The sequence below is a fragment of the Zonotrichia albicollis genome, chromosome 3, assembly GCF_047830755.1.
Source record: "Zonotrichia albicollis isolate bZonAlb1 chromosome 3, bZonAlb1.hap1, whole genome shotgun sequence".
Lineage (NCBI taxonomy): Eukaryota > Metazoa > Chordata > Aves > Passeriformes > Passerellidae > Zonotrichia > Zonotrichia albicollis.
Genome location: NC_133821.1, coordinates 516,610 through 544,600, shown reverse-complemented (window position 1 = coordinate 544,600; position 27,991 = coordinate 516,610). Strand labels below are relative to the sequence as shown.

Genomic DNA, 27,991 nt, shown 5'->3' with positions numbered 1-27,991 from the left:
AGGCACGGCTGTTTTTGACTCCGTGTCAAGGTCTCCGAGCCCCCTGTCAGGGTCTCGATTCCTCCAGGTTAGCCAGAGGAATTTCCTGCGTTCCGACAAAGCACAACATTGTACGCAGTTTGTTCTATTCAGCAAGAAAGGGGGTGAATTCCCTTTTATATCAACTCTTGTGGTTCACAAGGACAAGTTCCCGTCGCTGGAAGTGCGGCAGCACTCGCGGACCCGATCGGTGTGGCCGGGACAGCGATCACCGAGCGGGACCGGCATCTCTGCGCCTCCTGCCCCGCTCGGAACGGCTCGGACCCGCTCGGAACGGCTCGGAACAGCTCGGAACGGCTCGGACCCGCTCGGAACGGCTCGGAACGGCTCGGAACCGCTCGGAACCGCTCTCCGCCGGGTGTTCCCCTGGGCCCGCAGGTCGGGGTGGGACCGGCCCGGATCATCCCGGCTCCAGACTCGGCATTCCTGACCCCCCTCGGGAGCCGCTCTCCAATTCCAGCGGGAAATAACCGGGGCTCCGGCAGCGCTCGTTTGCGGAGTGCACGGCAGCCGACCATGGGACGACAAGGTCCCCATAATACGGGGATAAGAAATGACATGGGCGCAGCTTAGTCAGGATTCACTCATATCTTTTTTTTAACCATTAAAACCAGGGGAGAGCGCGAACGCAGTCCCCCATCTACCACAAATTATGCAGTCGAGTTTCCCGCATTTGGGGAAATCGCAGGGGTCAGCACACCCGGAGTGCAAGGGATGAGCCTCGCCCTGGGAAAACCACCTGCTTGATCATGGTGTCTCCCCTGCCAGGTAAGTATGCCCGACCAGCCCCACGCACCGCCTGCCCCGCCCCACGCCCGCCCGCCCACCACACGCCCGGCCCGGCCCGGCCCCGACCCCGCCCGGCCCTGCCGCGCTGCGGCCCGGCCCGCACGGCCCGGCACGGCCCGGCCCGCGCCAAGCCCGCGGACGCGCCGGGACAGCGCGGGCTTGGCGCGGGATCGGGCCCGGCATGCAGTGCGGCGGGCATCTCATTTGCATGGACACGCCCCCAGCCGCGGCAGCGCCCTCACCGGCCCCGGGCTCCGCTCCCGCCGGCCGTGCCGGGGCTGCGGGGTCCCCTCCCCGCCCGCGCCGCTCCGTGCGAGCCCCACGGGAAACAGCCGGGACAGGAGCGGGACCGACCCGGGGCGTCAGCGCTCGGCAGGGCCCGGCAAACGAGGGACCGGCCCCGGCAGGGAGAGTGTGAAAAATGCTTTTTTGTGATTCGTGTCAATGGGCAATGGAATCAGCAAATGCTTGTATCTGCTGCAGATAAAGTTATCCCAGTCCCCTGGGGTAACTACAAAGAACGGTTTTGAAACTTTCTGAACAAATAAAGCATTGAACAAAAAAAAAAAAATAGAAGTAAAGAGATGAGGCAGATTGATGTTTTGAATAAAATAGAGGAAGTGGTGGTTAAGCTAAGGGATATTGCAACAAAGCAATGAAATGCTTGTGTATAATAAAAGGCTTGATGCCCTGGTACCAGACAAAAATTCTGCAGGAGACACCGGTGAAATGCCCCCCTTCAGCTGCCACAAGGACAGGGAGCCAACAACTGCTTGGAAAGACGATGAAATGGGTGATGCCAGCTCATTGATATTTGCTGATTCGGACTAACCAAGCACACGGAAAATGCGTTGTAGCCTTGAAAACAGCTCATACCCCCTGGTGAACTTGTGAGCGGCGCCGTGAGGGGAGCGGTGACTGCCCGGCCGCCCAGCGCTGCTCGCCTGCTTTCTTTAAAATGAAGAAACAGAGAAATGAAATCCGCTTTGGCTGTTACATTTCGTATCAAGAGGCAGCGCTGGAGCCGTCCGGGTGCCCCTCCCGCGGGTCCGGCGGGCGCTGCCGCGGCTGGGGGCGTGTCCATGCAAATGAGATGCCCGCCGCGCGGCATGCCGGGCCCGATCCCGCGCCAAGCCCGCGCTGTCCCGGCGCGTCCGCGGGCTTGGCGCGGGCCGGGCCGTGCCGGGCCGTGCGGGCCGGGCCGCAGCGCGGCAGGGCCGGGCGGGGTCGGGGCCGGGCCGGGCCGGGCGTGTGGTGGGCGGGCGGGCGTGGGGCGGGGCAGGCGGTGCGTGGGGCTGGTCGGGCATACTTACCTGGCAGGGGAGACACCATGATCAAGCAGGTGGTTTTCCCAGGGCGAGGCTCATCCCTTGCACTCCGGGTGTGCTGACCCCTGCGATTTCCCCAAATGCGGGAAACTCGACTGCATAATTTGTGGTAGTGGGGGACTGCGTTCGCGCTCTCCCCTGGTATTACTGGTTAATGATAGAATGAATAAATGGCGTGAGACGTTATCCGCGGGAGCTCTACTTGCCCGCTCCTTTCTATTCGGGAGTTGTTCTTGCGGTCCAGCACCGCGAATTCCCTAACCATCCTTGTGCCTGTTATGATACCGGTGGAGCTCCGGTGCTCGCCTGTACCAGCATCTCCAGCCGTGCACCGCCAACCGGCTGTCAGGCCCTGGCTCGATGCTTCCCGCCATCGCCGGTGCTCCAGGTGCCGCCGCCGTCCCGCCCCGGGGGCGGTGCCGCTGCCGCCCCGCCCCGGATCCTCCCGCCGCCGCTGCAGCCGGGCGGGCTCTCGCTGCTCGGTGGCCGCCGCGGAGTCCCGGAGCGGAGCGCACGTGGCGGCGCCATGGCCCGGCTGGTGCTGCAGGACGGCTCGGTGCTGCCCGGCCGCCCCTTCGGGGCCGTCGGGGCCGCGGCCGCGGGGGAAGTCGGTGAGTGCGGCCGGGGGCCGGGATGCCGTGGGGCGGCGCGGGAGCGGGAAGGAGCGGGAAGGAGCGGATCCGGCCGGGCCCGGTGCCTCCCTCCTCTCGGGGCCCGCCGTGGGGCCTGTCCGGGGCGCGGGGCCGGGATCGGTGCCCCCATCACCCCGTGCCCATCCCCGCAGTGTTCCAGACCGGCATGGTGGGGTACCCCGAGGCCCTGACCGACCCCTCGTACAAGGCGCAGATCCTGGTGCTCACCTACCCGCTGGTCGGTAACTACGGCGTGCCCCGCGACGAGCCCGACGCCTTCGGCCTCAGCAGGGTGAGCAGGGGGGCTGCGCGTCCCGCCCGCTGCCGCTGTGGCCGTGGCACTACGGGACGCTGCAGGGTGGCACGGGTGCCAGGGCGGGACGGTGCCAGGGCACAGCGAGCGGCACGTGGTGGCACGGAGAAGTTTGGCTCCGACGTGCAGGGCTGCAGTGGGGTCTGACATGGGGAGAGCCGGGGCTGGGCAGGGGAGAGCCCCGAGCGCTGGGGTCGGGGTGCCCTGGCAGCCCGTGGGGTGCTCTGGGCCGTGTGTGGGGTGCGGGCTGTGTCCCTGTCCCTGGCAGCCCGTGGGGTGCGGGCTGTGTGTCCATTTCAGCCCATGGGACAGGCTGTGTGTCCTTGTGTGTCCCTGGCAGCCCATGGGGTGCGGGCTGTGTGTCCATTTCAGCCCATGGGACAGGCTGTGTGTCCCTGTGTGTCCATTTCAGCCCATGGGACAGGCTGTGTGTCCTTTTCAGCCCATGGGACAGGCTGTGTGTCCCTGTGTGTCCATTTCAGCCCATGGGACAGGCTGTGTGTCCCGTGTGTCCCTGGCAGCCCGTGGGGTGCGTGCTCTGTGTTTCCTCATCAGGACTCTGTGGCAGGGTGGGAATCTCGAGCCCCTGTGCCAGAGGGGCTGCTCAGGCCCCAGCCCCCTCCAGCCCCTTGGCCTCCACGCTGTCCGTGCTGGGGCAGAGTCCAGCGCTGCTGCGGCCGTGCCCCGCCGGCCTCCCCACGCCCACCCTGCGGGGTCTCGTGTCAGCAGCCCTCCCTGGGCCGTGCTGGGTGGGTGCCAGTGCCCTGATCCCATGGCGCGGGACATACCGGTGTGGTCGGTGGGAGTGGTGCTTCCCCACAGGCTTGGTTTGTGCTGCAGCTGTGCCAAGCTGAGGGCTCCCATGGCATGGACCATATGGGCAGTGTGCTGCAGTCCAGCATTGCTGTAGGAGCCTGAACAACCCATTCTTGAGCTCCCTGATCCAGAGGGACTTGGCTGGACTAAGGCTCAGCCTCGCTGCATAGGTGTGGGCAAGGTGGAGGCAGGTGCAGCCCAGCAGTGGGAGGGCTGGTCCTGCACTCTGGGAACGGGGTCTGTGTTCCATGGGGCTCTCCTGGGCTGGTGACCCTCTGCCTCTGTGCCTGCAGTGGTTTGAGTCCAGCAAGATCCACGTGGCCACGCTGGTGGTGGGCGAGTGCTCAGAGACCCCGAGCCACTGGAGCGCATCCCAGTCCCTGGACCAGTGGCTGAAGGAGCAGAACATCCCCGGGCTGGAAGGTGGGACTGGGGAGACGGCAGGATGAGGTGGGGGCTGTGGGTCAGCACGTTCTGAAAGCAGACCCGTCTCTGTTGAGCTTTGCCCACCTGGGGCTGGAGCCTCTGTTGGGATTTGGGGCGATGGCGCTGCTGGGCGGGCCGGGGCCGGGGGGCCGCGTCTCACAGCCCCTCGCAGGGGTGGACACCCGGGCGCTCACCAAGAAGATCCGCGAGAAGGGCACGCTGCTGGGGAAGCTGGTGCCGGACGGGACCCCCGAGGGCAGCGTCGCCTTTGAGGACCCCAACACGGAGCACCTGGTGCGGGAGGTGTCGCTGAAGGTGTGCGGGGCTCCGAGCGGGGCCGGGGGCTGCGGTGGGGCTGTGCAGCCCCGGCTGTGGGGCTGCCCCAGCAGCGGCCCCGCTGATCGCTCCCCTCCCGCAGGCTCCGCGAGTGTTCAACGCGGGCGGCTCCCTGCGTGTCACCGCCCTCGACTGCGGCCTGAAGAACAACCAGATCCGCTGCCTGTGCCGGCGGGGAGCGGCCGTCACTGTGGTGCCCTGGGACCACCCGCTGGACCCTGCAGGTGAGGTGGCAGTGCCTGGGGACAGGCTGGGGTCCCACAGGGCAGGTGGGGGGAGTGGGATCTGGCACTGTCTGTGTTTGGTGCTGGGGACAGCAGGCACCTGTGTCCTGCTCAGTGCTGTGCCCTAGGGAGCCTTGGTGCCATCATTCCTGGGTGGCTCGGGCCCTCAGTGTGGCACCACAGGAGCAGGGCATGGGCTTGGGATGCCTTGCTGTGGTTGGCATGGGGGACTCTGGGCTGTGGTATTGGTGAGGCTTGGGGCATCACAGGGGACTGGCAGGGCCTCGCTGGCACCTGAATGGTGCTGTGGGCTCAGAACACCTTGGCTGTAACCCTGCTGGGTGTCTGGGGAGCCTCAGGCTCAGGGTGCTGCTCTGCCAGGAGTGCCTGCAGTGAGCCTGTGGGCACCTTGGGAGCCCCTCTGTAATGCTGAGGGGCTGGGGGCCCCGCTCTGACCCTGCTGCTCTCTGGACACAGCCTTTGACGGGCTGTTCATCAGCAATGGCCCTGGGGACCCACAGCTCTGCCAGGAGACAGTGTCCAGCCTACGCCAGCTGCTGGATGCGCCCCAGCCCAAACCCATCTTTGGCATCTGCCTGGGCCACCAGCTGCTCGCCCTGGCCCTCGGTGCCTCGACCTACAAGATGAAGTGAGTGGGTGTGGTGGTACATTTTAGTTAAATGGTTTGCTCTGTCTCATCCCTTGAAAATGTACGGTTTATTCCAAGCCTGTGATCCTTCCCTGCAGTATCATGGATCTGTAACCCCATTGGCCCAAATCTTATTCCGTGCCCACTTTGAATCTTCCTGTTGGGCTGTGCTGGAGGGACTGGGACCTCTCTTGGCCTTTTCCTCTCTTGGCCCTTTTCCCCCAGGCTCTCCCTCTCTCCCCCTTCTCCCTCAGAAACCATGCTGCTCCCGGGGCTGGGACCCCAAATAATTAGCACCCTCATCTAATGAGCACCCTCAGAAGCCGTGTGGAGTCCTTGCCTGCCTGCTGCTACCAGCGAACACACAGCTTGGGGACCCCCCAAACCAACTGCAACAAGTGTGGGTCCAGAGCTGGCACAGGGCTTCTGGCTGTGGGGCTGGCTGACAGCTGTGTGTGTGCCTTTGTGATGGTGTTCACAGGGGTCCCAGGATGAGGGAAGAGAATCTGACTTCGGGTTTCAGAAGGCTTGATTTATTATTTTATGATATATATTATATTAAAACTATACTAAAAGAATAGAAGAAAGGATTTCATCAGAAGGCTAGCTAAGAACAGAAAAAGAATGATCACAAAGGTTTGTGTCTGACCAAGACAGTCCAGACAGCTGGGCTGTGATTGGACATTAATTAGAAACAACCACATGAGACCAGATGCACCTGTTGCATTCCACAGCAGCAGATAACCATTGTTTACGTGTTGTTCCTGAGGCCTCTCAGCTCCTCAGGAGCAGAAACCCTAAGGAAAGGATTTTTCAGAGAATGTCACAAGCTGCATACCCTGCCAGGTACGGGAACCGCGGGCACAACCAGCCGTGCGTGCACGAGGACTCGCGGCGCTGCTTCATCACGGCGCAGAACCACGGCTTTGCGGTGCAGGCGGGCAGCCTCCCGCCCGGCTGGCTGCCGCTCTTCACCAACGCCAACGACGCCTCCAACGAGGGCCTGGTGCACCAGAGCAAGCCCTTCTTCAGGTGGGCCTGGGGCTGTGGGGCTGTGGGGCTGGGGGGCTGTGGGGCGTGGGGTGTGCCCTGCCTGACCCTCTCCACAGTGTCCAGTTCCACCCCGAGCACTGCGCCGGCCCCACGGACCTGGAGGGTCTCTTTGATGTCTTTGTGGAGGCGGCACGGGACCTGCGGGACGGGCAGGGCGGCGCCCGCACAGGTGGGTGTGAGGGTGAGGGGCAGCCGGACCCTGGGCCGAGGGCTGCAGGACGGGGCCGTGCGTGTCCCCAACCCTGTCCCCAGCGTGCCACATCCCCCTTGCAGTGCGGGAGCGCCTGCAGGAGTGGCTGACCTACAGCAAGGCACCAACAGGGGACTCGGAGGCAGCCCGGCCCCGCAAGGTGCTGATCCTGGGCTCCGGGGGCCTTTCCATCGGGCAGGCAGGCGAGTTCGATTACTCGGGGTCACAGGTGAGTGCCAGTCCCAGGGCAGGGGGGTGGTAGTGGCCTCAGGGGCCCAGGGCCACCAGCAGTGACCCCTCTGCTCCCCATGAGGCCATCAAAGCGCTGAAGGAGGAGAACATCCAGACGGTGCTGATCAACCCCAACATTGCCACCGTGCAGACCTCCAAGGGACTGGCAGACAAGGTGTACTTCCTGCCCATCACCCCGGAGTACGTCACCCAGGTGAGCACCGGGATGCTGGCTGGGAATGCAGGGATGACAGAGCTGGGGGATTGGAGTGGGGCTGGGCTGGGGCATGGCCCAGAGCCTGGTGCAGTGGGGCTGGGTGGGGTTGGAAGGCACCTGGGGGACAGCACAGTTGAAGAGGCGGCTGGAAAGCACAGGACCCACCGTGGCCTCTGTCCCCCTCGCCGTGCCCCAGGTGATCCGGAACGAGCGGCCCGATGGGGTGCTGCTGACCTTCGGGGGACAGACAGCCCTCAACTGCGGCGTGGAGCTGACCAAGGCGGGCGTCCTGGAGCGGTACCGCGTGCGGGTGCTGGGCACCCCCGTGGCCTCCATTGAGATGACGGAGGATCGCAAGGTCTTCGTGGAGAAGATGGAGGAGATCGGGGAGCACGTGGCGCCCAGCGAGGCTGCTGCCTCCCTCGAGCAGGTCTGGGGGCTGTGGGGCAGGGCAGGGTCCTGTCCCTGCTGTTCCCGACCCTTGCTGTTCCTGACCCCTTTGCTCCCTGCAGGCACAGGCAGCAGCTGAGCGCTTGGGGTACCCGGTGCTGGTGCGCTCTGCCTACGCCCTGGGAGGGCTGGGCTCTGGCTTCGCCAACAACAGGGAGGAGCTGGTGGCTCTGGTGAGCCAGGCCTTCACCCACACCTCCCAGGTGCTGGTGGACAAATCCCTGAAGGGCTGGAAGGAGATTGAGTACGAGGTGGTGCGGGATGCCTACAACAACTGCATCACGGTACGGGATGGAGGAGGCCCTGGGCTGCTGCAGGGGGATGGATGTGGGGCAGGGGATGGGGGCTCGTGCTGCTCCTTGTCCCCAGGGAGGGCTCCCCAGTGCCTCTGGTGGGGCTGGCACAGCTGCTGTGTGCCACTGGGAGCTGCACCCTGTGAACAGAACCCTGCACCCTATGCCGGGATGCCCACCCCGTGTATTCCAGTCCTGACTGGGCAGGGGAGGATGTGCTGGGAACGGGGAGGAACGCACCACGGACAGCACGTGGAGCAGTGACCCCTCTGCTGCCAGGTGTGCAACATGGAGAACCTGGACCCGCTGGGGATCCACACGGGCGAGTCCATCGTGGTGGCACCCAGCCAGACCCTCAATGACACCGAGTACTTCATGCTGAGGCGCACAGCCATCAAGGTGGTGCAGCACCTGGGCATCGTGGGCGAGTGCAACATCCAGTTTGCCCTCAACCCCGAGTCAGAGCAGGTACTTGCAGCCCCCTGTGGGGATTCTGCCAATCCCCAGCCTGGGGGATCTGGCTCCTGCCCCAGCTGTCCCACGAGGCTGTGCCACAGCAGGCCCTGTGCTGCAGCATCCCTGGGACACTGTGGGCCTGGCCGTGTCACCGTGTCCCTGTCTTGGCCTGTTCCATGGCCCCCCTGACCCTGCCCGCCTGCTGCCCACAGTACTACATCATCGAGGTGAACGCGCGGCTGTCCCGCAGCTCGGCCCTGGCCAGCAAGGCCACTGGCTACCCACTGGCTTATGTGGCTGCCAAACTGGCCTTGGGCATCCCCCTGCCCCTGCTCAGGTGAGGTACCTCCAGTGTGGGACAGGGTGCTGCCCTGGTGGGACAGCCCCAGCCGCTGACCCTGTCACCTCCTCAGGAACTCCGTCACCAACTCCACCACGGCCAGCTTTGAGCCCAGCCTGGACTACTGCGTGGTGAAGATCCCGCGCTGGGACCTCAGCAAGTTCGTGCGTGTCAGCACCAAGATCGGCAGCTCCATGAAGAGCGTGGGTGAGCACAGAGGGACGGCACTGGTGGGCACGTGGCGGGCACGGGACCCGCCTGCTCACCCCACCTTCTGCAGGGGAGGTCATGGCCATTGGGAGGAACTTTGAGGAGGCCTTCCAGAAGGCTCTGAGGATGGTGGACGAGAACTGCGTGGGCTTTGATCACACGGTGAAGCCGGTCTCAGACATGGTGAGCGCTGGTGCTGGCTGTGCCATTCTGGGGGGAGAGGTGCCCACCTGCATCCCTCGGCCACCCTCACCCCTTGGCCTGGCAGGAGCTGGAGATGCCGACGGACAAGCGGATCTTCGTGCTGGCGGCGGCGCTGCGGGCCGGCTACTGCATCGAGCGTCTCTATGAGCTGACCAAGATTGACCGCTGGTTCCTGCACAAGATGAAGAACATCACGGACCACGCGGTGCTGCTGGAGTCCTACCGTGGCCAGCAGGGCACCATGCCGCCCGCCGTGCTCCAGCGCGCCAAGCAGCTCGGCTTCTCCGACAAGCAGGTGGCCCTGGCCGTGCTCAGGTGAGGCGGGGAGGGGACGGCCCTGCTCTGCTCCCTGCCCGGCTCCCGGCGCTCACCCCGCTCTGTGCAGCACCGAGCTGGCCGTGCGGAAGATGCGGCGCGACCTGAAGATCCTGCCGGTGGTGAAGCAGATCGACACCGTGGCCGCGGAGTGGCCAGCCCAAACCAACTACCTGTACCTGACCTACAACGGCTCTGAGCACGACCTGGCCTTCCATGAGCCCCACGTCATGGTCATCGGCTCCGGCGTCTACCGCATCGGCAGCAGCGTGGAGTTTGACTGGTGTGCTGTGGGCTGCATCCAGGAGCTCCGCAAGGTCAGGCGGGCCCCAGCTCCCTGTGCAGGGAGGAGTGGGTGTCCCTGCTCTGAGGATGAGGCTGGGTAGGGTTGGGGCTCTGCGCTCACCTTGTGCCACCTCCACCCCATGGAGTGAGGAGTGGGTGTCCCTGCTCTGAGGATGAGGCTGGGTAGAGTTGGGGCTCTGGGCTCACCTTGTGCCACCTCCACCCCATGGAATGAGGGGTGGGTGTCCCTGCTCCGAGGACGAGGCTGGGTAGAGTTGGGGCTCTGGGCTCACCTTGTCCCACCCTCCAATAGATGGGCTTCAAGACCATCATGGTGAACTACAACCCTGAGACAGTGAGCACCGATTATGACATGTGTGATCGCCTCTACTTCGATGAGATTTCCTTTGAGGTGAGGGGCTGGGGCCTGCCAGCTGCGGGGCTGGGTGGGGGCTGCCATGGCTCTGTCCCAGCCCTGCCCCTGCCCCACACCGTGCTGCAGGTGGTGATGGACATCTACGAGCTGGAGAACCCCGAGGGTGTGATCCTGTCCATGGGCGGGCAGCTGCCCAACAACATCGCCATGGCCCTGCACCGGCAGCAGTGCCGCATCCTGGGCACCTCCCCGGAGGCCATCGACTCCGCCGAGAACCGCTTCAAGTTCTCCCGCCTGCTGGACTCCATCGGCATCAGCCAGCCTCTCTGGAAGGAGCTCTCCAACATGGAGGTGGGCCCAGTGAACAGGACAGGGCTGCCCCAGGGTGGCTGTGTGTGTGTGTGTGTGCTGAGTTCCTTCTGTCCACAGTCAGCCAAGCACTTCTGCTGCAAGGTGGGCTACCCGTGTGTTGTGCGCCCCTCCTACGTGCTGAGCGGGGCTGCCATGAACGTGGCCTACTCGGACAGCGACCTGGAGAAGTTCCTGAGCAACGCTGTGGCTGTGTCCAAGGAGCAGCCTGTTGTCATTTCCAAGTTCATCCAGGAGGCCAAGGTCCGTGCAGGAGGCTGCTCCAGCCCTGGGGTGCCCCCTGAAAGCCCCAGCCCAGGGACAGGCTGTGACCGTGCTCTGCTCACAGGAGATTGACGTGGACGCGGTGGCCTGTGACGGCGTGGTGGTGGCCATCGCCATCTCGGAGCACGTGGAGAACGCTGGGGTGCACTCGGGGGATGCCACGCTGGTGACACCCCCCCAGGACATCACCCCCAAGACGCTGGAGCGCATCAAGGCCATTGTGCACGCCATTGGGCAGGAGCTGCAGGTCACAGGGCCCTTCAACCTGCAGCTCATCGCCAAGGTGCCTGGGACTGGGACTGCACGGCCAGGGGAGAGCAGCCCACACCCCCAGCCCTGCCTCATCCTGTCCCCTCTCTCCAGGACGACCAGCTGAAGGTGATAGAGTGCAATGTTCGTGTCTCCCGCTCCTTCCCCTTCGTCTCCAAGACCCTGGGCGTGGACTTGGTGGCTCTGGCCAGCCAGGTGATCATGGGCGAGGATGTGGAGCCCGTGGGGCTGATGACGGGCACGGGCATCGTTGGTGTCAAGGTGAGTGGGGGCCGTGGGGCCGGGCTGGGGTGCAGGGCCAGGCAGCCCCTGAGCATCCCCTTGCCCCCAGGTGCCCCAGTTCTCCTTCTCTCGCCTGGCGGGCGCTGACGTGGTGCTGGGTGTGGAGATGACCAGCACGGGCGAGGTTGCCTGCTTCGGGGAGAACCGCTGCGAGGCGTACCTGAAGGCCATGCTCAGCACCGGCTTCAAGATCCCCAAGAAGAACATTCTGCTGACCATCGGCAGCTACAAGGTGCGTGGGGTCAGGCTGCTGTGAGGCCGGGGGTCCCTCTGTGCCCTCTGACCGGCCCCGCTTTGGTTCCAGAACAAGAGCGAGCTGCTGCCCACGGTGCGGACGCTGGAGAGCCTCGGCTACAACCTCTATGCCAGCCTTGGCACCGCTGACTTCTACACCGAGCATGGCATCAAGGTCAGGGCCGGGGCCTCCCTGCGGGGCCGGTCACTGCCGGGGCGCTGCAGGGCCCTGACGGGGTCACTGCCCGCAGGTGAAGGCCGTGGACTGGCACTTTGAGGAGGCTGACAGCAGCGAGGCCGGTGCCCGGGAGAGCCAGCGCAGCATCCTGGACTACCTGGCCGAGAACCACTTTGAGATGGTCATTAACCTGTCCATGCGCAACTCGGGCGGCCGCCGCCTCTCCTCCTTCGTCACCAAGGGCTACCGCACCCGGCGCCTGGCCGTCGACTACTCCGTGCCCCTCATCATCGACATCAAGTGCACAAAGCTCTTTGTCGAGGTGGGCTGGGGCGCCTGGGGACTGCGGGTGCGAGCAAAGGGAGCAGAGCAGGGCTGCAGAAGCCCTGCTGTGGGTGCTGTGGGGCAGGCTCTGTGTGTGGGTGCCGCTGTGCAGGGGTTGGTTTTGGGGGGCACCTAGACAGGCATCATCCCCTGGCCCCTGCTCCTGCCCCTGGTCCTGCCTCATGGCTGCTCTTTCTGCAGGCACTGGGCCAGATTGGGGCAGCGCCCCCAATGAAGATGCACGTGGACTGCATGACCTCCCAGAAGCTCATCCGTCTGCCAGGTGGGTGTTCAGTGGTCCCAGGGCACAGCACAAGAATGGGCACAGTGCTGGGAGCTGGGCTGGGCACATCTGGAGGTGCTGCAGAGATGTTTCCATGCTGCACTGGGGGGATGGCCTTGTCCCTCGTGTCCCTGTGGCCAGCAGCTGCCAGTGCTGACACTGACACTCCCCAGGCCTGATCGATGTTCACGTGCACCTCCGTGAGCCGGGTGGCACCCACAAGGAGGACTTTGCATCAGGCACAGCAGCTGCCCTGGCCGGGGGTGTCACCATGGTGTGTGCCATGCCCAACACCAGCCCTGCTGTCACCGATGCCACCTCTTTCGCCTTGGCACAGAAGGTGAGGAGCTGCTGCCAGCCTGGTGCTCCCATCCCCTCCTGTAAGAGCCATGGTGGGCTCACTGCCCATGGTGGGCTCACATCCATGGTGGGCTCACTGCCCATGGTGGGCTCATTGTCCACAGTGGGCTCACTGCCCATGGTGGGCTCACTGCCCATGGTGGGCTCACATCCATGGTGGGCTCACTGCCCATGGTGGGCTCGCTGTCCACAGCGGGCTCGTTGCTGGTGGCAGGACTGGTCCCACCACAGCACCCACTGCCTCTTGTCGTGCAGCTGGCTGAGGCTGGGGCCCGCTGTGATTTTGCTCTCTTCCTGGGGGCTTCCGTGGACAACGCTGGCACTCTGGGCCCCCTGGCTGGGGCAGCCGCCGGGCTCAAGATGTACCTGAACGACACCTTCTCCAGCCTGCGGATGGACGACGTGTCGCTGTGGATGGAGGTGAGCCGGGGGGCCGCGGCTGGCAGGGGCAGGTGGCTCCTGGCCCCGGTGCCCACCAGCCCTGTGCCCCCAGCACCTGGAGCAGTGGCCGCGGCACCTGCCCATCGTGGCGCACGCCGAGCGGCAGACGGTGGCCGCCGTGCTGATGGTGGCCCAGCTGTACCAGCGCCCCGTCCACATCTGCCACGTGGCCCGCAGGGAGGAGGTGAGCAGGGCGAGCTCTGGGCTCCAGGGATGGAGCACGGGGCCCTCTGGGTTCCCCACTTATTGGAATATTACCAATATTGCCAGATGGGACGAGCCTTGGCTTGTCTGGCTCTGCGCTTGGACCAAATAGTGGCACTGTGGTGTTTCACCCCACAGACACCTTTGGCCAGCTGGGTGTGTGGTGTTTCACCCCACAGACACTTTGGGCTGTGGGTGTGTGGTGTTTCACCCCACAGACACCTTTGGCCAGCTGGGTGTGTGGTGTTTCACCCCACAGACACTTTGGGCTGTGGGTGTGTGGTGTTTCACCCCACACACACTTTTGCCTGGCTGGGTGCTGCACTGGGCCTGTGGGGACAATTCCAGGCCTGCAGGAGCTCTGATGGTGCTGGGATGGAGCTTCCCCCCATAACAGGGGCTGCTCCTCAGGTTTCCCTCTGCCAGAGAAGCTTTAAGGCGATGGTGAAGGAAAGGAGTCGGTTCTGATGGAGGGTTTGGATCCAGAGCTTTATTCTGGCCCACAGGCCTCTGAATGCAGCACCAGCTCCAACAGAACTCCCTGAGCCCGTGGTTGCTGCTCCTTTGAACCCCGGGAGAGGGGCAGGGAAGGGGCAGGGAGCCACCAAGCAGGGACAGGAGGGACAAAGGGACAAAGGACACTGGATGGCCCAGTGCCCCCAGGGGTAGACGGCATCCTTTCAATCTGCCAATCACTCGAGGCCCTTCTGGAATGGCAGAACTGACAGCGCTGGGAGGGGAAAGGAGAGGGGACTGACACACCTGGGAGGGAATGATCAGGGGAGGAACCCGGGTTCTGGGGTAAACCCAGAAATCACAGCAGAGCACCCACTAACCCGGGCTGCCCCAGATCCTGCTCATCAAGGCGGCCAAGCAGAGAGGGGTCCCGGTGACGTGCGAGGTGGCCCCGCACCACCTATTCCTGAGCCAGGACGACCTGGGCCGCCTGGGGAAGGGCCGTGCGGCCGTGCGGCCCGAGCTGGGCACCCGCCAGGACGTGCAGGCGCTCTGGGAGAACATTGACATCATCGACTGCTTTGCCACTGACCACGGTTAGTGCCCAGGGGTGGTGGCCGTGGGGAAAGCAGTGGGGACAGCCCCGGTGACAGCCCTGTCCTGCAGCTCCTCACACGCTGGAGGAGAAGCAGGGGCCGGAGCCGCCCCCTGGGTACCCTGGCCTGGAGACCATGCTGCCGCTGCTGCTGACGGCCGTCTCTGAGGGGAGGCTCAGCGTGGAGGACATCGTGCAGCGCCTCTATGAGAACCCTCGCAAGATCTTTGGGCTGCCTGCTCAGGAGGACACCTATGTGGAGGTGTGTCCTTGCCCTCCCACCCCAGGTGCAGCCCCCACCCTTCTGCCTCTGACCCGCTGTCCTGGCAGGTGGACCTGGAGCAGGAGTGGATCATCCCCAGCAGCACAGTGTTCTCCAAGGCCCGTTGGACCCCCTTTGAGGGCATGCAGGTCAAGGGCACGGTGCGCAGGGTGGTCCTGCGTGGGGAGGTTGCCTACATCGATGGGCAGGTAAGGTCCTGGCTCCTTTCCTTCCTGTACTGAGGGTGCCCCCATCACAGAGGGGGTCTCCCAGTGCTGACCCCATTTCCCTAATCCCATCCCTGCCGTGCCTGCAGGTGCTGGTGCCCCCTGGCTATGGACAGGATGTGAGGAAGTGGACTGCAGGAGCTGCACTGCTGCCACATGTGGCCCCCACCAAGGAGACTGTGAAGGTACCGGGGTGCACAGCTCTAGCAGGGGGGACCCTCTGTGCCCCAGCTCCAGCCTGGTCTCTGCTGCAGCCCCCCGAGCAGTCCCGGCCCGTGGCTGGGGACGTGCTGAGACTGTGAAGGTACCGGGGTGCACAGATCTGGCAGGGGTCCCTCCATTCTGGTCTCTGTTGCAGCCCCCCGAGCAGTCCCGGCCCATGGCTGGTGACATGCTGAGACTGAAGGTGCACAGATCTGGCAGGGGTCCCTCTGTGCCCCAGCTCCAGCCTGGTCTCTCATTGCAGTCCCGGCCCGTGGCTGGTGATATGCTGAGACTGAAGGTACCGGGGTGCACAGATCTGGCAGGGGTCCCTCTGTGCTCCATTCTGGTCTCTGTTGCAGCCCCCCGAGCAGTCCCGGCCCGTGGCTGGGGACGCGCTGCGTGGACGGGCGCCCAGCCCGCGCCGGCCCGGCCCCGCGGGGGACACGCGCTTCCACCTCCCGCCCCGCATCCACCGAGCCTCGGACCCCGAGCTGCCAGGTACGGGCTGGGCGGGCGGCGGGCGCGCTCCGGGGCCGGGTGGACCGTGGCTGGGCGCCCCGCTGACGCCAGCCCTTGTGTCCCGTTCAGCGTTCCGGAGGCTGGGAGCCGCGCACCGCCCGGGCGCCCGAGGCACCGGTAATGTCGGGGGGGCTCAGTGCTGGCATCACGTGCAGCCCATGAGTGCATCCCCTCCCCCAGGTGCCCTGCAGGCCCCGGGCTGCTTGCATGCCCCCCGAGGGCCCCTTGTGGCACCCAGCACCAGGCTGGGTGCTGTAGGACAGGGCACGGCCGTGCCGCCCGCTCCCTCCCGCCCCAGCCTGCGTGGCACCTCGGGGACCCTCACTGCCAGTGTGACCTGGGGGTGGCCAGCTGGGAGCTGCGGGGCGAGCAGGGAGAGGGTCACAGCACAGCGTGGGGCTCGGACTGCCTGTCTCTGGGTCACCATCACCCTGGCGTCACGCCCACCTTGGTTTCACCTGGTGTTGCCACGTGCCCGCAGGGCTGTGCCACACTGGTGGCACGCTGGGACAGGAGCAGGGCCTGGGGTGCCACCTCTGCCACATCCCTAACACCCCTGCTCCCCTCTCCCACCCAGCTGAGGACACTCGAGAGAAGGGCGGCAGGAAGGCAGCGGAACCGGGTGAGTGCAGCAGGGGCCCACAGTGGGGATGCAGGCTCTGTGCCTGGTGGCTGGGCCCCTCAGGGCACCCCCGTGGGCTGACTGGCTGCTCTCGGTGCCACAGATTCGGCAGCGATCCAGGACAGCCACTTCCACCCGCTGGGCCCTGTCCCGCGCCAGACGTCCCCCCAGCGCGCCCCCCACTTCCAGACCTCGCCGCTGCTGCACCCCCTGGTTGGGCAGCATGTGCTCTCTGTGCGGCAGTTCTCCAAGGAGCAGGTGCCCGGCCGGGCGGGCAGGGGGCTCTGGGGGCTGTGGTGCCTCCTGTGCCCCCGCTGAGCCCCGGGTGCCGCCTGTGCCCGCAGCTGTCCCACCTGTTCAACGTGGCACACACCCTGCGCATGCTGGTGCAGAAGGAGCGCAGCCTGGACATCCTCAAGGTGAGCCGTGCCCGGAGCACCCACCTGTGCCCTGGGCACCCTGAGGAGCCCCATGTATCCCGAGGGGGCCCTGTGCACATCGAGGGAGCCCTGTGCACCCCGAGGGAGCCCCGTGCACCCCGAAGGAACCCTGTGTATCCCAAAGGAGCCCCATGCACCCCAAGGGATCCCCCGGCACCCCGAGGAGTCCCATGCACCCCAAGGGATCCCCCGGCACCCTGAGGAGCCCCATGCACCCCAAGGGATCTCCCGGCACCCCGAGGGAGCCCTGGGCACCCCGAGGGAGCCCCATGCACTCCGAGGGAACCCCGTGCACCCCAAGGGACCCCCATGTCGGGTGGGGTGCCAGGGCTCCCCGAGCTGACAGCCGGGCCCTGCAGGGGAAGGTGATGGCCAGCATGTTCTACGAGGTGAGCACACGGACCAGCAGCTCCTTCGCGGCAGCCATGAGCCGGCTGGGGGGCTCCGTGCTGTCCTTCTGCGAGGCCACCTCCTCGGTGCAGAAGGGCGAGTCGCTGGCTGACTCCGTGCAGACCATGTGCTGCTACGCCGACGTGCTGGTGCTGCGGCACCCCCAGCCCGGCGCTGTCGAGGTGAGAGGCTCAGGGCAGCTGCCTCCTGCTCTGGGGGCACCGGGCACTGCCCCGAGGGCAGGGATGGTGTTGTGCTCCCCGGCTGGGCTCCCCTGCCCTGGGGCCATGGGAATTGTGTCCTGCCTGCCCTCACCTGCCCTGCCTTGCCCAGCTGGCCGCCAGGCACTGCCGCAAGCCGGTGATCAACGCAGGGGACGGCGTGGGCGAGCACCCCACGCAGGCACTGCTGGACATCTTCACCATCCGCGAGGAGCTGGGCACGGTCAATGGCATGACGGTGAGCTGGGGGGCAGAGCCACGGCCGGGGGCTCAGGGGGCCCCGGGCAGGCCAGGCTGACCGCTGTCCCCAGATCACCATGGTGGGGGACCTGAAGCACGGGCGCACGGTGCACTCCCTGGCGCGCCTGCTCACGCTGTACCGCGTGCACCTGCGCTACGTCACCCCGCCCGAGCTCCGCATGCCCGCCGACATCACCAGCTTCGTGGCCTCCAGGGGCATCCAGCAGGTGAGGGGCACGCCGGGGGGTGGCCCCCACACATTCCAGCCCTGTGTCCCCCCCAACCTCACGGTGCCCTGCAGGAGGAGTTTGGGAGCATCGAGGAGGCGCTGCCGGACACAGACGTGCTGTACGTGACCCGCATCCAGAAGGAGCGCTTCCAGCGGGCCGAGGACTACGAGGCTGTGAGTGAGGGGAGCCTGGCTCCTGCTGCCCTCGGGGGCCCGGGCACTCCCCTGCCCTGCTCAGGGTCCTGTCTGTTCCCTCAGTGCTTCGGGAAGTTCATCCTCACACCCCACATCATGACCCGGGCCAAGGAGAGGATGGTGGTGATGCACCCCCTGCCCCGTGTCAACGAGATCAGGTGGGGAGGGGGCAACGGGGCTGGGGAGGGTGCTGGGGGCCAGGGGAGGTGTGGAGGGGGTGTCTGGGAGAACAGGTAATGAAATATACAGGGCAGAGGGGGGGTCCTCGGGGCATGGGGGCTGTGGGAGGGCACTGGGGTCCCTGGGATCCCTGGGGCAGTGGTGCTGTTGGGGCACCGGTGTCACTGGGGTAGTGGGGTCGCTGGGACACTGGCAGGGCCATGGGAGCTGCGGTGTGCTGAGGGTGTCTGGGAGGACTGCGGTGTGCCGGGCAGGGCTGGGGAGAGCTCGGAGCCGCGGGGGCTGCACTTGCTGGGCTTGGGGGAGCCAACCCACGTTGAGCGGTGGCTGCCGGGTCCGGGGGGTGTCAGGACTTCCGTGTGGGTCTGGGGGGTCTTGAGAGTCCCAGGGGGGTGCCAGAGGCCCCGGGGCGGGCGGGCTCGGGGACCCCGGGAGGGTTTGCTCAGGAACCGCGGGGCGGGCGGGCTCGTTCGGGGGTCCCGGGCTTGGCTCGGGGGCCAGGGCCGGGTTTCTCGGGGGCCCGGGGCGGCGCACGCTGATGCCGCGTTTCCGCAGCGTGGAGGTGGACTCGGACCCGCGCGCCGCGTACTTCCGGCAGGCGGAGAACGGCATGTACATGCGGATGGCGCTGCTGGCCACCGTGCTGGGCCGCTACTGACCAATAAACGCCCTGGGTCGCGACACGGCATCGCGCCGCGACACGCGTCACCGCGCCGCGACACGCGGGGCCATGGCGGCGCTCTGGAGGGGCTGCGGGCGGCTGCTGGCGCGGCGGCCCGGGGCGGCGCAGGCGCTCACGGCCGGTAAGGGACGGGCCCGGCCCCCGCGCCCTCAGACCCCCGGCCCAGCACACGGACCCCCGGAACACTGCCCGTACCGCCCTCCCGGCACATAGCCCCTGCCCTGCCCCGGCACACAGCCTGCGCCGGAACACTGCCCCTGCCCCGGCGCACAGACTGCCCGGGAGCATTGCCCATACCCCGCCCCCGGAACACTGCCGGTACCCGGCTCCCGGTACCGCCTGCCCCGGCACACAGCCCCTGCCCTGGCACACAGCCCCCCGGAATACTGCCGGTACCCGGCTCCCGGTACCGCCTGCCCCGGCACACAGCCCCTGCCCCGGCACACAGCCCCTGCCCCGCACACAGCCCCTGCCCCGGCACACAGCCCCTGCCCCGCACACAGCCCCTGCCCTGGCACACAGCCCCTGCCCTGCCCCGCTCCTGGCACACAGCCCCTGCCCCGGCGCACAGCCCCTGCCCCACTCATGCCCCTCCTGGCTGCCCCTCCTTGCCACAGCCACAGCCTGCCCTGGCACACACCCCTTGCCCTGCTGTGCAGGCACCGTCATGGTGCAGGAGGCAGGGGGTCTTCAGTGCCTCAGGGGTCTGTCTTAGGGAGAGGAGGTGCTGCCATGGCCCGGGCTCAGCAGGGACCCCGTGTGTCACACCAGGGAAGGGCTGTGACCCACTGCTGGCTCTGGAGATCTGCGCAGGGGCTCTGTGCTGGAGCTTCCAGCTCAGGACAGCTCTGTCAGGGCTCTGTGCTGGAGCTGACAGCTCTTATGGGGCTGTGTGCTGGAGCTTCCAGCTCAAGACAGCTCTGTCAGGGCTCTGTGCTGGAGCCAGAGTGCTCGTGGGGACTGTCAGGAGGCGCAGCCCTCACCCCCAGACCCGGGGGGACACTGTCCCAGGCCTCCCTTACCTGGAGGGATGGATGCTGAGCTGTAGCCCTGGGCAATCACAAGGGCTCAGCTCTTTGTGCTTGCCAGCGCTCAGCAGTGAAGGCACAGAGCTGCTGCTGCTGCTGAGGAGAGGGCTCTGCACAGGCCATTGAATGTCCCTAACGCTGCTGCTGCTTGCAGAGCTGTGGGGTGCCAGGAATCTGCCCCTCGTGGCTCTGCTGCCCCAAGGATTTGTAGCCCTGGGGCGCCAGGCAGCTCTGTCCCTGCTCTGCTCCCTCTCCCCAGCGCACCTGAGGCTGAGCCTTTGTGGGGGGAGAGCCTTTGTGGGGGGAGAGCGTGTCCTGCTTGTTCCGTGTGCCCTGGGGGCTGAGCAGGGGCTGTGCTGTGGGTGGGTGGGAGCTGGGGGTCCCTGCGTGCTCCTTGCTGCCCCCCCTGCTGCAGCCCCCCTGTCACCCCTGCCCTGCCCCTGCTGAACTGGGGGTGCCCTGCTGAGCTGGAGAGGGGGCTCTGGGGTGCCCATCCTGAGCTGGGGGCTCTCCTCCCTGTGCAGCCCCTGGCTCTCAGCCCCGATGGCAGCAGGGGGGTGGCACGGTGCCCCCCATGCCTGGGGCGCTGCCAGGCCGCTTAGCTGTTCCTGCTGTTATTTTTATCGGCTGTCACGGAGCCGATTGCTGGCAGCACGGCCCGCTGTGCTTGGCGAGAGGCCGGGGCAGAGCTGGGAGGGGCTGGCCCTGCCCTCGCCTCCCCTGCCGGCCTGGCTCCGGCCTCGGCTGTGCTCTGCCTGCTGCTGCTTCACTGGGAGCTGTGGCACAGCCCTGCCCAGGGCTCTGCCAGCCTGCAGGGCTGGGCACGGCCTCTGTGCGTGCTGGGCTGCTGCTGGACATGGCTGCACCAGCCTCGGGCTGGGCTCTGCCTGCTCGGCTCTCCCTGCTCCAGCCAGGAGGGCAGGGACGCTCCTTCTCCCCTCACTCCTGCTCTCCTTCCTCCTGCTCCCCTCGCTCCTGCTCTCCCTCTCCTGCTCTCCTTGCTCCAGCTTTCCCCCTCCTGCTCTCCTCGCTCCTACTCCCCTCGCTCCTGCTCCCCTTCCTCCTGCTCCCCTCGCTCCAGCTCTCCCTCTCCTGCTCCCCTCGCTCCTGCTCTCCTTCCTCCAGTTCTCCCTCTCCTGCTCCCCTCGCTCCTGCTCCCCTCACTCCTGCTCTCCTTCCTCCAGCTCTCCCTCTCCTGCTCCCCTCGCTCCTGCTCTCCTTCCTCCAGCTCTCCCTCTCCTGCTCTCCCTCTCCTGCTCTCCTCACTCCTGCTCCCCTTGCTCCTGCTCTCCTCGGAGCTCCCACAGGTGATCCCCACCACGGCCAGGCTCAGCCGAGGTGCCTGTGCAGTGTCCGTGCAGCTATCCATGCCCTGTGCCAGCTCCATCCCAGCCTCCTGCCTTGTCCTGCTGCTCCCAGGGACCCCCGTGCTGCCAGCTGGGGCCTGGCCAGGGCGCTGCTGGCAGCTGGCCGTGCCCTCTGTGCCCGGGCACCCTTGCTGGCCATGCTGCTGTCCCAGGGCTGGGGGTCAGCAGGGCTCTGCCTCCTGCATGCAGGGCCTGGGCCAGGCTGCCAGCAGGGCCTGCACACAGTGGGCAGCAGCAGCACGTGCCTGCAGCCGTGACCTGCTGTCCCCTGCCTGTGGAGAGCAGTGCCCGCCCTGCTCCTGCCAGGGCACTGCCAGGGCCAAGGAGATGGAGGTGCCCTACTTAGGTCTGGGCCCCGTTCAGAGTCCTCTGGTCACAAGAACATCGACCTGGGGGTCGGCTTGGCACCCTGGGCACGGGGTAAGGCTGGGATGAAGGCTCCATCCCCACAGGAGCTGTGCTTGGGCAGTGCTGATGGCACCCTGGGCACGGGGTAAGGCTGGGATGAAGGCTCCATCCCCACAGGAGCTGTGCTTGGGCAGTGCTGGTGGCACCCTGGGCACGGGGTTAGGCTGGGATGAAGTCTCCAGCCCCACAGGAGCTGTGCTTGGGCAGTGCTGGTGGCACCCTGGGCAGGCACTGCTGCCAAAGTCTTTGCAGAGGGCTGGATCTGGCTGCATCCCCAGCCCCAGGAAGGGATGCACAGACAACTCCGTCCCTCCCCACAGCCTCAATCACTTGTGGGCACTGTACCCAGAGCCTTCGGCGCTGGATGAGTAACAGCAGTGCCTGCTGTGGTCTCCATGAGTGCTGTGCCCCTGCTCCTGGGAGTGCAGCTCCATGGAATGCAGCTCCAGACAGTGCTGCTCCAAGGAATGCAGCTCCAGGCAGTGCAGCTCCAGGGAATGCAGCTCCAGGCAGTGCAGCTCCAGGCAGTGCAGCTCCAGGGAATGCAGCTCCAGGCAGTGCAGCTCCAGGCAGTGCAGCTCCAGGCAGTGCAGCTCCAGGGAATGCAGCTCCAGGGAATGCAGCTCCAGGCAGTGCTGCCGTGCAACCACCGGTGCTCTGGCTGTGCTGGCCTGGAGTCCCATGCCTGCCTCCATCCCCTGCCCGGTGCCGTTGTGGCCCCGGAGCTGGAGGGGCTGCTCTGCCGTCATGGGGGGTGCGGGGGACAGACCCCCAGATCCTGGGGCTGGTCGGGGCTGGGACATGGAGCCTGTGAAGCAGCAGTGGTGCTCTGTGGGGCTGCAGAGCCCGGGCTGGCGCTGCCGGTGAGCTTCAGGGACCATCTGGCATGGTGTGGGGAGAAGGAGCTGGGCCCTTGTCCGTGAGGAGCTGCTGACCAAGTCCCTGGAGCAGGGCTGGTACCACAACCCTGGGGCTGTCAGGCTGGGGCTGCGGGGGCTGCACCCCTCAGACCGAGGGTTTGCTGGGCCCAGGGCTCCCGAGGACGGAGCAGAGCGGCAGCGGGACTGGAGACCTGCCAGGGAACCGTCCCGGGGAAGAGGGGAGAGGGGAGAAGGAGCAGGAGCCGCCGGGGCCGGGGAGCAGCTGCAGAGGCAGCACCGGGCCAGCTGAGTTGCGTCGAAGGGGTCAGGGGTGTGGGATGGAGCAGGAGCTGCCAGAGCCCCAGCCGGGCAGCGCCCCACCAGGACACTGATCAGGAACGGGGCCAGGAGCTGTGCCAGCTGCCGGCTGTGGCGAGGGGCTGGGGCAGCGGGGAGCACACACTCTGCCCAGCCCAGCTGGTGGGGCGGGGGACACGGGCAGGGAGGGGATCGCAGTGGGCAGAGCCGGCCTGGGCAGAGAGCTGGTCTGCAGAGAGGGATCGCAGTGGGCAGAGCCTGCCTGGGTCTGCAGAGAGGGATCGCAGTGGGCAGAGCCTGCCCGGTGCCCAGGGAGAGGCTGCGGTGGAGAACATGGGCAGCAGCTGGGCAGGCTCTGCTCTGAGAGCACCGTGGAGCCTGGCTGATGGGTCAGCCCCATGTCCAGGTGCAGCTGGACACGGTTTTGAGCAGAGATGCTGCGGTGAGAGCCCTGAGGCACTTGGCAGGGTGGGACTCCTGTGCCATGGGGTTTGGTGCCATGGGGTTTGGTGCCATGGGGTTTGGTGCAGGCCATGGAGCTGCAGCTGGGACAGCCCCACCAGGGCTGAGCAGGCTCAGGCACCCTGGGCAGGGGGCACACGGGGGCCTGGCCTGCCTGAGTGGGCCGTGCTGGTTGCAGGGGCCCTGATGGGAGCTGGGGATGTGATTGCACAGCAGCTGGTGGAGCAGCGGGGGCTGCACGGGCACCAGTGCCCCCGCACCCTGAAAATGATGGGCATTGGCTTCTGCTTTGTGGTGAGTGGGGATGGATGGGGTGGGGTTATGGCATGGGATCATGGCATGGGATCATGGCATGGGAGGGCTCCTTCAACAGGGTGGGACTGTGGTGGTGGGCTGTGAGTTGGGCCATCCTGGTGCCACCTCCAGCAGCCATGGGCAGGGCCAGTTCCATGGAGCAGGAGCAGCATAGGATGAGCTTGCTTTGTGGTCCAGAGCTGGAGCAGGGCCGTGTAACCAGCCCTGGAGGCCCCAGCCCTGACCCCTGAGGACAGAGGCTGCTCCTCACCCCCTGGCTCCTGCAGGGCCCTGTTGTGGGCAGCTGGTACAGGATCCTGGACTGGCTCGTCCCAGGGAACACAAAAGTTGTGGCTGTGAAGAAGGTGATCCTGGACCAGGTTGGTGTGACATGGCGAGGGTGCTGTGTGGGGCTGGGCAGTGGGCACAGGACAGACCTGTGCCAGGTGTCCAGCCTGCTCTGGGAGCCCAGTGCCTGAGCTGGGCCCAGCCCAGTGCCATGGAGGGCTGGGTGGGCATTTTCTCAGAGGCTGCCTGTGGCCAGCCTGGCTCCAAGCACCACAAGCTCCTCATTCATCGGCCCGGGCTCCTCTCTGGCAGGGGGGCTTCGCTCCGTGCTTTCTTGGCTGCTTCCTGGCTGTCACAGGGGCCACCAACGGGCTCTCACTGCAGGAGAACTGGGCCAAGATCCAGCAGGTGAGTGCTGCTGCTGCTGCCCTGGGCACTGTGGGGCCCTGGCAGCTCCTCCTGGGCTGGCCCTGCTGGCTGCCCCCGTTTGTGTCCGTGCCCAGGCATGGGACCCACGGCCCTGGGGTGGTGGGTGCCCAGTGCTGCCAGTCCAAGTGCTGGTGCCAGGGACAGTTCCTCTGGCACGGGTGTCCTGTGGGCGAGTGCTGGGTCCCACCTGGGCCAGACACGGGTGCCACGGGCGTGCTGTCCAGCCCTGCTCTGGCTGGGGCTCCGGAGCAATTACCGAGATGACTCCCATTAACGGTAATTGCTGGAAAGCGGTGTGGACACTGAGTCAGCGTGTGCAGGGTGAGTCACTGGGGAGTGGGTGCCCACCTGCCACAGGATGAGGCACCGTGGGGTGGTCGTGTGGCTGCCAGGACAGCCACACCAGCCTCTCTCGCTGGGGCTGCCTGTGAACGGCCCAGCCTGGCTGGAGCTCTGCCTGGGTTCATTCCTCTGCATTGGATGTGCCTGGACTGCCAGCACGTGCCCCTCATCCTGCCCCAGAGTGCAGGAGGCAGATCCCGGGGCAGGATCACATCAGCTCTGCTTTCCTCAGGCTCTGTGCAAGCCACAGCCGGGGCATGGGGTGCTCTGAGCGCCCTGAGGGCACACATGAACAGATCATGGGCACAGGCAGCGCTCTGAGCGCTCCATCCATCTTGCCCTGCTGATCCTGCCCAGCTCATGCCATGGATCTTGACATGCATGAGCACTCCATGAACACTCCATCCATCTTCCCTGCTCATCCTGACCAGCTGATGCCTTGGATCTTGCCTTGCCTTCCCCAGGGCATCCTGCTGTGGCTGGTGGTTGGTGCAGGCTGTGGCCCTGGGATCCCTGGCCAGGACGGGGGTGCTGGCTGGGCTGGAGCAGCGCTGGCAGCACCCTCAGCCCTGGCTGGGGCCGCATCCGCCTGTCCCCACGCAGAGGAAGCGTCAGCAGAGCATCCATCACCCCGGCTGGGCTGCTGCCAGCGCCTCCAGGAGCCTGCCCTGCCGGCTGAGTCACGGCCAGGCTGCCCGGGACTCTTCCTGTTGTCCTGGGACAGCGCTGGGACACGGCTGTGGCTGCCCAGGGATCGTCCTGCTGCCCAGGGACAGGGCTGGGACATGGCCGTGGCTGTGGCACCAGGACACCGCAGCACCCTGGGCTCCCAGGCAGTGCCCAGCTCAGTGCCCTGCTCCATCTCTGCTGCCCAGGAGGGGCCTGGGGAGCACTGAGCTGGGAGGGGGCTCACAGCCCACCCTGGGGAACAAGCCGTGTGACCTGGCTGTGGCACAAAGGGCTCTCGGGGGGGATGGCTCTGGTCACGCTCAGGGCTGTGGAGGGCATGGCCAGGGCTGCAGGGGCTCCGTGCCCAGCAGCGGAGCTGGGCACCAGTGGCAGGGATGGGGCACTCTGAGTGCTCACACCTCCTTTCTCTTCCAGGACTACATGGATGCCCTGGTGACCAATTACTGTGTGAGTGCTGGCACGTCCCTGTCCCTGCCCCTGTCCCTGTCCCGTGGGGCTGCCATGGGCTCTGTGGGGCACCCTGAGTGCCAGGCAGGGCTGGGTGTGGGATGGGAACCCTGGCAGGGCTCCTCACCTCTCCCCTTCTCTGCCCAGATCTGGCCACCCGTGCAAATTGCCAACTTCTACTTTGTGCCTCTGCAGCACAGGTAGGGTTGTGGCCCTGGTGCCCAGTCCCTGCCCCCTGAGCTGGCAGCTGCAGACCCTGTCCCCTGTGTCCCCTCTGTGCCCAGGCTGGCTGTTGTCCAGTGTGTTGCCATCGTCTGGAACTGCTACCTGTCCTGGAAGGCGAATCGGATGTGAGGCAGGAGCTGAGTCCTGTGGCAGTGCCCAGCTGTGCCCGGCCTGATCCACAGGAACCCTGAGCCCTGGCAGTGCCCAGCCTGAGCCCTGCCTGATCCCACAGGAGCCCTGAGCCCTGGCAGTGCCCAGCTGAGCCCTGGCAGTGGGCACACATGGTATGGGCAGGCCGGGGCACACAGGGTCCTGCAGCAGCCCCCCTGCTCCTCTCTCAGGGGAGCACCATCCCCTGTGGGCACAGCTGCCCCGGGCAGGGGATGGTGCCAGGAATGCCAGGACAGGCCTGGCTCTGCTCTCGATGCTCTTCTCCACCTGTGCTCAGCCCTTTCCCAGCCCTGCCCACAGCGTGCTCCTGCCCCGAGTGTCGCTCTGACCTTCCCCATGGCTCATCCCGAGGGAAGAGAGGAGTGCAAGTGGGGCAGGGCTGGCCCTGGCTGTGCCAGGGGCACAGAGCTGGGCACTGCAGCCTGGGCATGCTCCCCCTGAATGCAGCGTTTGCTGTGCCTCTGCTGTGGGCAGGCAAAGCATCAATAAACAGAACCTTCACTTCTGATTGCCACGGCCCTTGTGGCCCAGCGTGTCCCCAGGCCCTGAAGGTGCTGTTCCAGAGCAGCTGTGCTGTTCTGTTCTGTTCTGTTCTGTTCTGTTCTGGATCAACAGCTCCTCTCTGCCTCAGCTCGAGACACCCAGCATGGGCAGGGGGCTGCAGGCTGCTGGGGTGGGCTGCCCGGGGGCTGGAGAGGGGAGGGGGCTCTGGCAAAGGGGGGAATGGTGCTTTGGGGGTCATCAGATTCTGCTGGAGCTGTTCCACGGGCTGTGATGGAGCCTCCACAGCTGCAGAGCAGTGAAATGAGGTCCATGGAGCCAAGTGATGCTGGGTACAGAGTTCCCCCAGGGTCAGGGCTCACCTGATGCAGGGCTGTGCATCCAGGGAGGGTTCAGGAAGGGTGAGGGTAGGGCTGGAGCTGGGTCTGGGCCAGGGCCGCAACCCACCTGTGCCATGAATGAGATACCCTGCCTGTAGTGCCTGAGAGAATCCCCACGGGGCTGCTGCCGCTGCCTGCTGCCCCTGGAGTGTGTGTAGCCGTACACTGGGATGTGTGTCCATGTCTGGGGATGTGTGTCCATGTCTGGGATGTGTGTCCATGTTTGGGGATGTGTGTCCATGCCCTGGGATGTGTGTCCATGTCTGGGATGTGTGTCCATGCCCTGGGATGTGTGTCCATGTCTGGGATGTGTGTCCATGTCTGGGATGTGTGTCCATGTCTGGGATGTGTGTCCATGCCCTGGGATGTGTGTCCATGTCTGGGATGTGTGTCCATGCCATGGGATGTGTGTCCATGTTTGGGATGTGTGTCCATGTCTGGGATGTGTGTCCATGTTTGGGATGTGTGTCCATGTCTGGGATGTGTGTCCATGTTTGGGATGTGTGTCCGTGTCTGGGATGTGTGTCCATGTTTGGGGATGTGTCCCTGGGAATGCTCACCCTACAGTGGCAGCAAGCACACACCGTGTCCCATACAGTGTCCAGCTCCCACAGTGTCCCTGCCCCGCATATCCAGGGCCTCCAAGTGGATCTGGTGGCCCCACGATGGAGCTGGTGGCACCACGGTGGATCTGATGGCACCTTGGTGGATCTGATGGCACCTCGGTGGATCTGGTGGTACCACAGTGCATCTGGTGGCACCATGGTGGGTCTGGTGGCCCCACGATGGAGCTGGTGGCACCACGGTGGGTCTGGTGGCACCATGGTGGATCTGGTGGCACCATGGTGGATCTGGTGGCACCATGGTGATTCCTCGCAGCTCTCTGCAGCCCTGGCCCCCTCACCTGCACTGCTGCAGCCCCACACAGCTGGACAGAG

General features: G+C 65.9%; 2 protein-coding genes and 2 non-coding genes across 7 annotated transcripts; 3 read left to right on the top strand and 1 right to left on the bottom strand.

Annotated features, from left to right (window-relative positions):
- Positions 1 to 650: 650 nt before the first annotated feature.
- LOC141728720 (U1 spliceosomal RNA) lies at positions 651 to 815 on the bottom strand. Its single transcript, XR_012579871.1, has one exon. It is a non-coding gene; the product is annotated as a U1 spliceosomal RNA (small nuclear RNA).
- Positions 816 to 2,133: 1,318 nt separating this feature from the next.
- On the top strand, positions 2,134 to 2,297 carry LOC141728721 (U1 spliceosomal RNA). The gene has a single exon (XR_012579872.1). It is a non-coding gene; the product is annotated as a U1 spliceosomal RNA (small nuclear RNA).
- Positions 2,298 to 2,454: 157 nt separating this feature from the next.
- On the top strand, positions 2,455 to 18,847 carry CAD (carbamoyl-phosphate synthetase 2, aspartate transcarbamylase, and dihydroorotase). Of its 3 annotated transcripts, XM_074536282.1 has the most exons (45): positions 2,455 to 2,767; positions 2,941 to 3,080; positions 4,211 to 4,340; positions 4,516 to 4,658; positions 4,762 to 4,903; positions 5,381 to 5,552; positions 6,399 to 6,584; positions 6,662 to 6,774; positions 6,879 to 7,024; positions 7,109 to 7,240; positions 7,440 to 7,673; positions 7,756 to 7,977; positions 8,266 to 8,454; positions 8,655 to 8,779; positions 8,856 to 8,989; positions 9,063 to 9,175; positions 9,261 to 9,511; positions 9,582 to 9,828; positions 10,110 to 10,208; positions 10,299 to 10,523; positions 10,602 to 10,784; positions 10,870 to 11,088; positions 11,169 to 11,336; positions 11,407 to 11,589; positions 11,662 to 11,766; positions 11,843 to 12,091; positions 12,295 to 12,376; positions 12,550 to 12,716; positions 12,992 to 13,156; positions 13,230 to 13,361; positions 14,232 to 14,433; positions 14,504 to 14,694; positions 14,763 to 14,903; positions 15,011 to 15,106; positions 15,485 to 15,623; positions 15,714 to 15,761; positions 16,222 to 16,266; positions 16,370 to 16,524; positions 16,611 to 16,685; positions 17,066 to 17,278; positions 17,430 to 17,555; positions 17,629 to 17,784; positions 17,859 to 17,960; positions 18,045 to 18,139; positions 18,717 to 18,847. In XM_074536282.1, the coding sequence occupies exons 1-45, from the start codon at positions 2,683 to 2,685 to the stop codon at positions 18,817 to 18,819; spliced, it is 6,768 nt and encodes a 2,255-aa protein (XP_074392383.1). In that variant the 5' UTR covers positions 2,455 to 2,682; the 3' UTR covers positions 18,820 to 18,847. The 3 variants fall into 3 exon arrangements, with proteins under 3 accessions (XP_074392383.1, XP_074392382.1, XP_074392384.1); XM_074536281.1 differs by lacking the exon at positions 15,714 to 15,761 and having other exon boundaries at positions 2,574 to 2,767; XM_074536283.1 differs by lacking the exons at positions 15,485 to 15,623; positions 15,714 to 15,761; positions 16,222 to 16,266; ... (6 more) ...; positions 18,045 to 18,139; positions 18,717 to 18,847 and adding an exon at positions 15,176 to 15,238 and having other exon boundaries at positions 2,574 to 2,767.
- On the top strand, positions 18,830 to 26,673 carry MPV17 (mitochondrial inner membrane protein MPV17). Of its 2 annotated transcripts, XM_074536284.1 has the most exons (7): positions 18,830 to 18,964; positions 23,465 to 23,580; positions 23,868 to 23,960; positions 24,181 to 24,276; positions 25,744 to 25,776; positions 25,924 to 25,976; positions 26,061 to 26,673. In XM_074536284.1, exons 1-7 carry the CDS (start codon positions 18,892 to 18,894, stop codon positions 26,128 to 26,130), a joined length of 534 nt encoding a protein of 177 aa, XP_074392385.1. In that variant the 5' UTR covers positions 18,830 to 18,891; the 3' UTR covers positions 26,131 to 26,673. The 2 variants fall into 2 exon arrangements, with proteins under 2 accessions (XP_074392385.1, XP_074392386.1); XM_074536285.1 differs by lacking the exon at positions 23,868 to 23,960 and having other exon boundaries at positions 25,744 to 25,774.
- Positions 26,674 to 27,991: the final 1,318 nt, after the last annotated feature.

Excerpts from the sequence above, each read along its gene's own strand:
- CAD (XM_074536282.1), top strand. The coding sequence starts at position 2,683 with ATGGCCCGGCTGGTGCTGCAGGACGGCTCGGTGCTGCCCGGCCGCCCC. Across the intron at positions 12,092-12,294 it reads GCACAAAGCTCTTTGTCGAG|GCACTGGGCCAGATTGGGGC; the intron begins GTGGGCTGGGGC and ends CTCTTTCTGCAG. Across the intron at positions 15,762-16,221 it reads CCCGGGCGCCCGAGGCACCG|CTGAGGACACTCGAGAGAAG; the intron begins GTAATGTCGGGG and ends TCTCCCACCCAG.
- MPV17 (XM_074536284.1), top strand. The coding sequence starts at position 18,892 with ATGGCGGCGCTCTGGAGGGGCTGCGGGCGGCTGCTGGCGCGGCGGCCC. Across the intron at positions 23,581-23,867 it reads GCATTGGCTTCTGCTTTGTG|GGCCCTGTTGTGGGCAGCTG; the intron begins GTGAGTGGGGAT and ends TGGCTCCTGCAG. Across the intron at positions 24,277-25,743 it reads ACTGGGCCAAGATCCAGCAG|GACTACATGGATGCCCTGGT; the intron begins GTGAGTGCTGCT and ends TTTCTCTTCCAG.